This window comes from Mirounga angustirostris, unplaced genomic scaffold (assembly GCF_029215605.1).
Source record: "Mirounga angustirostris isolate CCGP_5_RB_7025 unplaced genomic scaffold, mMirAng1.0.hap1 SCAF_7, whole genome shotgun sequence".
Taxonomy (NCBI): domain Eukaryota; kingdom Metazoa; phylum Chordata; class Mammalia; order Carnivora; family Phocidae; genus Mirounga; species Mirounga angustirostris.
The window spans coordinates 44,347,866-44,356,531 of NW_026991715.1; the positions used below are offsets into that span (position 1 = coordinate 44,347,866).

General features: G+C 46.9%; 1 protein-coding gene across 3 annotated transcripts; it reads right to left on the bottom strand.

The window, feature by feature from the left end:
• Positions 1-465: 465 nt before the first annotated feature.
• PLK2 (polo like kinase 2) lies at positions 466-6,501 on the bottom strand. Of its 3 annotated transcripts, none has more exons than XM_045895214.3 (14): positions 6,092-6,501; positions 5,412-5,519; positions 5,151-5,267; positions 4,820-4,949; positions 4,503-4,590; positions 3,934-4,029; positions 3,627-3,825; positions 3,390-3,537; positions 2,945-3,042; positions 2,500-2,629; positions 2,016-2,256; positions 1,766-1,895; positions 1,393-1,503; positions 466-1,258 (listed from the first exon to the last, which is right to left on the bottom strand). In XM_045895214.3, exons 1-14 carry the CDS (start codon positions 6,359-6,361, stop codon positions 1,067-1,069), a joined length of 2,058 nt encoding a protein of 685 aa, XP_045751170.1. In that variant the 5' UTR covers positions 6,362-6,501; the 3' UTR covers positions 466-1,066. The 3 variants fall into 3 exon arrangements, with proteins under 3 accessions (XP_045751170.1, XP_064452214.1, XP_064452215.1); XM_064596144.1 differs by lacking the exon at positions 6,092-6,501 and adding an exon at positions 5,783-6,071; XM_064596145.1 differs by lacking the exon at positions 6,092-6,501 and adding an exon at positions 5,616-5,737.
• Between the last annotated feature and the right edge of the window lie 2,165 nt (positions 6,502-8,666).

Here is an 8,666-nt window from a genome sequence, read left to right on the forward strand (position 1 = left end):
GGCACTGGAAGCGTTTAGGCAGGTTTAAGCTGAGTAATACATTTAGGTGGCGCAAGGATTATAAAGCATAGAGTTTTGCCCATATTAAGATAAGCTTCCTGTACCTATTGACACATAACAGAGGTCTGTTTACACAGGATGACTCTGGCTTTCAGCTCCAAGCTAAATGAGTTTTAAGGAAATACTCCAGAGAGAAATTGGCTGTGGATTTAGTAGGAGGGCCAGATTTGGGTTGTAACAGGAATAGTATTTTTGTTATAATCATCTCTTCTCAAGCTAGATCTACCCCGAAAATGTTAGATTGTACTTCAGGTGTTAAGAATTTACTTCCTACAAACAAAAAATCAAAGATCTAACTTTCTAGAATGCTTCTATTCTCGATGTCACCCCAAAGAGTGCCAAGAGTCCATGATCAAAGAATGTTGCGATGCGGTGACGCACCATACCAAAGACAGGAGACCGCTGTTTCTGCTTTTTCATACTCTTTATTGCCAACAGTTTAAAATGGTCAACATAAAAAAAAGAAACATTTTGATAATAAATACTGCTCTTTGGGCTGTAATAAATAAAAAGTTTATTAACAAGGAATGCACTTTTCCAGCCACAAGTGTCTTCAAAAATTAACAACAACAAAAAAAATTATGTATGGCCATAGTTCACAGTTGAGTAGCCAAAAGCTGCTCCGAGGACAGCCTTTAAACAACACGGGAGCTTCCTCCCTCTTCCCTCCCCTTTGGGAAGTATATTCACAGTTCCAAGTCTTCTGTCTGAAATGCTCTCAACAGAGAGAAGAGTCAATGCACCTTGCTGCAAAATTGTCTGAAAAACCTTTTAAAACAGGTACGTCAAGGAAAACTGCATTCTGGTTCACTCTCAGATTGTCCAACGTTCAGAACTGGATGCCTCAGCCTGGTCTGGTTCCGCCTAGTCCTGCAGGCCCTCGCGGAATTGTTTTCGTACCACCACCTGTCCATCCTCTTCAACATGCTGTAGACCATCTGACTGGCTTCCCTGTAGATCTCACAGTGGAAAAGAGGAGTCCCATAGGGTCCATTCAAGAAGTCTTCTAGTTACATCTCTGTAAGAGCATGTTCAGAGCATATTCCATTCGATGTTTTAATTCTAACGAACAGCCAGACATCAGCAGAGTTGTTAGTCTGAACGTTGTAGATATCCTGTCCTCATTGATGTAAGTGAGGAGATATTCTTCGTTTTGGCTACAGATGATTATTTTCGTATGATCATGGTAGAAATTCACCTTTCAAAAGGAAACATAGATATTAGACATCTCCAAATATTCAAGAATTAGACAAGTGTGTCCAATAATTAAGTGGCTAGATAAAAATCACTTTTTGTGACCTAAATACACACATTTCTGAAAGGCTCACTTACCTGAAAGGTGCCATCATTAAAGAGCATCATTAAGGCCTTATCAGATTTCAGCCACTGAAGGAGGTAGAGCCGAGGTCTTCGAATATCGGTAACACTAGGTAGATCTCCACCCTAGAAGAAATTGGGAGAGTAAGTGCCCATAAAAATTTTGCAGTTTCCAAGTCTTCTAGGCACATGCCTGTCCAACCTGAGTAGGCATCAGAATGGCCTGGAGATTCCTGGTCCCGCCTCCCAGAGATTCTGACTCAGCAGAGCTAGGGTAGGACATGAGCATCTGCACCTCTGACAAGCTTTGGAGCTGTGCAGATGCTACTCGTCTGTGGACTACACTTCAGATATCACTGCTCACAAGCCACATCCAGGAGGTACTTACATCCATGAGGTTCTCCTCCATGTAATGAGAGAAGTATTTGAGCACCGTCACTTGACTAATGAATTGTTCAGGGGCATCTGTTGCTTGGAAAACAGAGCATTGGCCAAGCTCTGCATAATAGTGAACTGTTCTGAAAAACAGGAACCATAGGGAGAGAAGAGAAACAAAACAGAAGCAGTTAGTCACTGTTTTTAGATTGTTAGTGCAAGACTAAAGAAGTGACAGGACTTCATTAACTGGATACACTTACTTTTTGTCTGGAAGGAGGCTCATGTGAGCACCATTGTTGAAAAGGACACCTACAGTGTGGTCTGAGAGCTGGTACCCAAAGCCGTATTTGTTAGAGTAATCGACCCACTTGGTGACCCACTGAAAGGAAGTGCTCAGCTGCTCTTTAGGAATGCAGTCAGCTTCTGGCATGTTTTCTAGACATCCTCGAAGGACTCTTGCGACTGTGTCCGCAACACTGCCCATGGTACTGTCCTCAAGGCCTGAAAAGTCAGGGAAAATTATAAAATAATTAACAATAAGACCTTAGGCTTTGGTGGCTGCTGAACTTTCCCTCCACGACTTCAAAGGACAGAAGTCTCAAAACTGTTCCTTGCCTTTTTCCAAGTCCTCTGATTTTGCCTCTTCTATGTTAAATTGGGCCACAAAACAAATGGACTCCAGTTACTTAGTATTAAGCACTGGCATTTATAGCTTCATGTAAAATGCCACTGACAGCTACTTACATTCACTGCTACTGCTGCAGCTGCCGAGAGTCCCTCGGACTATCATGCGGATAGCATCTCCAATCTGCTGCTTATTTTCTACCGCAGGTGTTCCAGATCGGGCGACTGTAGTGGTGGGTGGCTGGAGCTCCTAGAAAAGACAAGAGTTAGACCATGAGTCAAGCATCTACAATCCATTTAAGGCTGAGAATTCTAGGTTAGGGTGAGATTGTGGCAATTGCTGGGAAAGCTGATCAAAAAGCAATGGGCACAAAAGGTGTTTCGGTGACTCAAGTACATGCACTGTTAAACTGAAAAACCAAATCTTTCCTTTTAAATGATTGGAAGAAAAGCTTTAAGTAAATGCAACATATCTGAATCGTGATAATCATAATCCATGTGATAATTAGCAAAGAGCAGAAATGATATAAAGTGTTTATATCTATTTTATTCTTTTCCGGCATACCTCATCTGTCCTGTGTTTGCTGGGTTGTTGAGTTATTGAAGTCTTTTTCAAATCATGCCTAAGCTTGTAAATTTCTTCATCTTCTTTAGACACTCTATCTGTAAATCAAAGACAAGAATTATGAGCATTAGCCTATGCTAACAAGGTAGAAACAGAGTTAGCCACATTTCCTCCTTTTGCAATAATAACCAGCTTATGAGCATCCAAGGCAAAACCAGCATTTTATCATTACCATCAGCTGCAATTATGCAAGAAGCACACTTTAATGTGTATGGGGAAAAAAGCTATCCAGCACATTTTGCAGTGCAGATTTATCATGCTATAAAAAGTTCAATGGTATTCAAACATACCGGCTGTTATGTTAACATAAAAAAAATTCTTTTAACTAACTTATCAAATTTAAATAGAATACTGGATACAGAAGAGCAAAAGTCTTATAACTTACTATGTGTGTCAATATATCTTGCTTTGTCTTTTTTGCCACCAAAAAGAGCGGCAGCTGCTTTCTTAAAGAAATTCTTAGCCGGGCTTGACAAGTGGAAGTCTGGAACTGTGTGACAACAGCTAGAAGAGAGTCTGTCTGGGGTGAAGCCCTGTGGAGTGTCAGAAAAGACTTTCAGTAACCAGTTGGTTGAAAAAATGTGATCAATAGCACATAATAAGACACAAGAAACGTGCCAACCTGCAAAAAAAATTCATGTCGAATGATGTCATCCAAACTGGGACGATCCTCTGGATTCTTGGACAACATGCTAGCTATTAAGTGCTTAGCAGGAGCCAGCAATGAAGATGGCATTGTATACCTTGCTTCTCTTATGCACCTGTACGTTTCTTTCAGATTTGTCGTTTCAAAGGGGGGTCTTCCTAGTAACATTGTATACCTGTGTGCAAGAGAACACTTCTTTAGGAATGGTCATAAAGCAGCTCTTTTTGATTGTTAAGTTCTAAATACAAATTTGCTTTTTGATCATTTTGGTGCATTTACTTACATTACACAACCTAAGGCCCAAATGTCTGATTCACAGCCATGTCCTTGCTTGTTGAGGACTTCAGGAGAGAGATAATTTGGGGTACCACATATTGTTCTGTAAAAACAAAATATGAAGATCTCATTAAGAACTGTCCCACTGTTTACACTTAGTTCTCTAGATAAAACCTTAAAAGTACTGTACTGAATTCCTATTTAGAAAAATTTGACTTTTAATTTTTGGCATCTCAACAATTAACATTTGACCAAGTGACTTAATAATTTTTTTAATACATATGTAATTTTTTTCAGATACATGACAAAGTGTTTTTAACCAACTGAGACCAAGTACAGCATAGCACTTGTGTAACATGTCAGGCAAATATGAGACAAATTTTCATAATCAACTCCTTGGCATAAGGTACTCTGCCTAGTTCATAGTGGGCACTTACTGTTTCCATAAATTAACATTATTGTGATTTGTGGTTGTTAGCATCAATTAACTTTCTCCAAAACATTAATTGGAAAAAAAAATAAGGGCATATTTGATTGCCATAAAATCCTGTCAGGTTGTATCTTCCTGACTCTTACCTCCTTCTGTGTTCCAAGGGTTCCAGCCTGGCTGCCAAACCGAAGTCCCCGACTTTTAATTCCATGGCTTCATTAATGAAAAAGTTCCCTGGATGATAAACAAAACAAAACCTGAATACCCTTGAAAAGATGTTCTAACCAAATGTGTATTTGGAGGCAGGCAGTCAGGTGTTTACTATTAAAGTCACCGATTCAAAAAGGAGATTGCATAGGCTAGATCCCAATTAAGAACATTAATAATACGTAAGAAGGGAGACAGAGAAGAAAAGAACACCTTTCTCTAAGGCAAAAGCCAGTGTTTGGAATAAAGGGCTTACCTAGTTTGAGATCTCTGTGTAAGATTTCTTGTTCATGAAGGTACTTTAGTCCAGACACAATCTGCCTGAGGTAGTATCGGACTTCTGGCTCTGTCAACACCTTCCTTGCTTTCAAGATATGAGCCATGGACTAGGAAGAGGAGAAGGGAAAAAGAGAATGTCTCAAACAAAGTTATCAAAATCAGTAGTTTCCTTTTGCAGGTTGAGTGATGAAAGTTAATAATGCAATATAATAATTGCCACCACAGCTAAAATCCCCAATAAAATGCAATTTGAATCCCACTTCAGTTTGGGGGGAAGTAAATGGACTCAAACAGGAGTTAAAGCTTACCCTTCTACTGCAGTATTCCAGGAGAATGTAAATATTTTCTTTGTCCTCAAAGTAGTGGTAAAATTGCACTACATGCTTATGATGAAGGATTCTGTGAAGCTCTATTTCTTTGTCAATCTGCAAGAAAAAGCAAGACAAGGCTGATGAGCCTTCTGTCACCTTCTGTAAGCCAGTTGCTTACACATGCAGAAGACATTTTCTTAACAGGGAAGGGCCATCCCTGCACACAAAGAAAATACTTTACACAACAGTCATACACACCTTTTCCCTTTGATGAGGTTTAGCTACTCTGCTGTGAGGAATAATTTTTGCAGCATAGACTTTGTTGTTGGTCAAATCTGTCATCTCGTAACATTTGGCAAAGCCACCCTGAAACAAAGCCGAGACAGCATTGAGCGTGGCAGAAAAATGGACAGCAGATATTTATAAAAATATTTCAAAAATTAGAAAGAGCAGCAAAATTACGGGGAAGTAAGGCTGGACAGACGTATGCTCTGTACTTTTTAAAAGCTCCTTCACGAAAGGAAAGGCTTTCCTGAAAACAGTAAAACAGTTCTCCTTCTCCCTTTACAAAGAGGAGCTTTATGGAGGGGGTTGGGATCAGGCAGATGAAAAATAATGTCTGAAGAGACCTGCCAGGAAAATTCCCTGGGGAGCAGGTGGAGGAAGCTAGGGGCTGGAGTTAGAAAGCCCTCGCTTCTGGCCTCGAGATCAATTTCTTTGGGCTGCGGGAGGCACTCGGAGCCCAGGCTAAGGATGTAAAGCCGATCGGGGCGCTGTCAGCGCACGAAAGCCAGAGCAGGGCAGGTGAACACCCAAGTCCCGGCGGGATCGGAGGCCCCTGAGAAGCCAAGACGCTGGGACTCAGCGTCCAGCCGGCCCGGGGGCTGCCCGGGCAGACCTCCCTCCCGTCCGGCAGCCGGGCGCCCGCCGCTCGTCACCTTTCCCAGCACTTTGCCCCGGCAGTAGCGCTTCCCCGTCGTGGGGTCCACGATGATCCGCGAGATCTCGGCGCCGGAGTGCGAGTGGTGGTGATGGTGGTGCGGGGCCGCCGGCTGCCCCTGCGCCTGGGGCTGCGGCGGCTGCGGCTCCTCGGGGGGCTGCGGCGGCCGCTTCTTCTTGGAGTCCCCGCCACAAGCCTTGCCCAGCGCCTGCTCGCACATCTTGGTGCTCGCGGCCGGCTGGTAGGTGATAGTCCGCAAGAGCTCCATCGTCGCCTCGCCGCCCGGCACTGCCCGCTGCCACCTCCGAGGCGCGGACACACGTCGAGCTGGCCCTTGCCCTCGAGCCCCCGCCTCCACCAACACCCCGCGCCCGACGTTCGCGTCCACTTGCGAGAGTGCGAACGCCCGGCCAAGTCTTATATACGGGCCAAGGAGAGGGGCGGAGAATCGAAACGGGATGCGACGTCACGGGCGACGCCCCGCCCCCGGCCGCCGCCGCTCGTGAGGCCCGTCGCGAGGTCGGGAGTGGCCGGGGGCGTCCGGCGTGCGAGCGGCGTGGAGACGGGGACGGGCCGGCCTCGGGGAGGGCTCGCGGCAACGGGCCGGCCGGCGAAGGCGTCGGTCGTCCCGGGACCGCCACCCCGTTCTGCGAATGCTCCGAGGTTCTGGGTTTGAAATGGAAACCCGAGGGCTGGCACCCGGCCCTACCGCCTCCCTCAACTCCGCCCTCGCCCGCCCCACGCGCCGGGTGTCCCCGCGGTGGGGAGTGCGAGCCCAGCCGGGCGCTCTGCTAACGCGGGTCCCCTCCCCGCACGGTCCTTCCTGACCGCCCCGCAGCCTGACGCCGCCAGTCAGGTGGGACCGTGTCCAGAGCCCACTGCACAGGCACACGAGGCCTCACTCGGGCCGCCTGGAGGGCCTCGCAGCCCCCCTCACTCGGGCCGCCTGGAGGGCCCCGCAGCCCCCCAGCCCTGCTGCCCCGCGTTTTTACCCCACCAGCTCGTGTCTAGTGGGGGCTGCGGGGTGGCCCTGCCAGTGAAAGGCAAGGGTTCGCAGAGCTCACCGCCGCTTCTGAGTGCGGCGGACCCAGGCCCGGGCCTGACGTAGCCGAGTCCGCGTAGGCCTGTTTGGCCTCTGCCCATCACGCTAGAGCGGGCCTTTGCAGGAGCTCGGGCCCTTAACCTTGGAGGGGGAGCCGGCCCTGGCGAAGTCTTTCCCCTTCAGGTTGCTCTAGGACCGGGGAGCAAGGGCGTCCTCTCGTGGGCTGTTCCAGAAGTGCAGGCACTGGTCTGCGTGGGCAGCGGTTAACGACGACGCGGGGCCTTCTTCCACAGTAAGTGGTGTCAAAAGCACTCCTGGTGCTAATCGTGGTTTACAGTCGAAGTCATCTCCCACTTCTCATTCGCAAGGGGTTATGCACAATGCGTCCTTTAATGGCTCAGGAAGTCACGTGGCTGCCCTGGTGCCGGGGGAGGGAATGCAAGGCCTTCTCCCCTGCAGGGGTCTTGGTAGGATGAAGGGAGGAGCCGAGGCCGATGAGCTACAGCAGGGCTTAGTTCCCAGTCCCGGATTTCACTCTTCCCTTTGGCTGACCTAGGAACACCTTTTCATCTTGGTCTAGAGGCAACAGTGTAACATTTCTTGAGCGCTCAGGGCCAAGGCACCACGTATAGTTTTCTGAAAGGCCTTCCTGCTGTCGTCCTACAACAATTCGGGCTGGGAAATATTGCTGCTGCCATTTTACAGATGAGGAAACTGGCGTTTAGTGAACTGTTCTGTGTGTGTGTTAGCAGACCATCCCAGCTATGTTACTGAGCAGTAGACACACCTTGTTGTCTAAGTCAACAAGACGTGGTAAACCATTTTTTGCTACTAAATGCCAATGCTAGTTCCATTACCGGGAGAAACGAACCCCTGGAAGGTACACAGAAAAAGGGTTTCCTCCAGTCCACTCTCAAGTCTAGGTATGCACGGTGTCAATGAAACAAGCATTTTCAGAGACACTCTGCGTCAAACGCTTCGACCTAACGGAGGAACGAGGCTTCACCAGGCATTACTGAGTAGAAAGGGAAAGCCTTTTTGAGGCTTTCAACAGGTCGGGGCAGGCACAGGCATGTTTCTCCTAAGGGAAAGTAGACTTCACTCCCAAGATGATCAGGGCCGGAAGGAGGGTAGGAGGGGTGGGGGTGGAAATGAAGATTTACATAATCCTCCCCTTTGAATAACCCTAGGGGTGACCTTTGCTCCCCAGATGGAGGCAAACCTATTCCTTAGCAGGGAGCAGGCTCGCTGGTGAGAAAAGACCGCCTTAGCGTCCAGAGCTCATTTTACACCACACCTTTACTTTACTGATGGATAATGAACTCTTTCTCTCTATTTGTTGATGGCCTTCTGAGAGAAAAGGACTGTGAAGCACAGATGGTCAGGATACTTTTCATTATTATTTCAGTTCTTTGGTTACCGTATACCATTGTCTATAGTTTTGCCAAATGTACTTCAGCACTCGGTAGACTATCGAACATTCCATATGAAATTCAGGTCCACCCTCCAAAACGTTCCGGGATTTACTTAC

Bases quoted from the DNA above. Each gene is read 5' to 3' on its own strand.
- PLK2 (XM_045895214.3), bottom strand. From the start codon at position 6,361: ATGGAGCTCTTGCGGACTATCACCTACCAGCCGGCCGCGAGCACCAAG. The intron at 3,043-3,389 runs GTAAGTTATAAG...TTTGATTTACAG, and splicing joins AAGATATATTGACACACATA to ATAGAGTGTCTAAAGAAGAT. The intron at 2,257-2,499 runs GTAAGTAGCTGT...CTGACTTTTCAG, and splicing joins CTGCAGCAGTAGCAGTGAAT to GCCTTGAGGACAGTACCATG.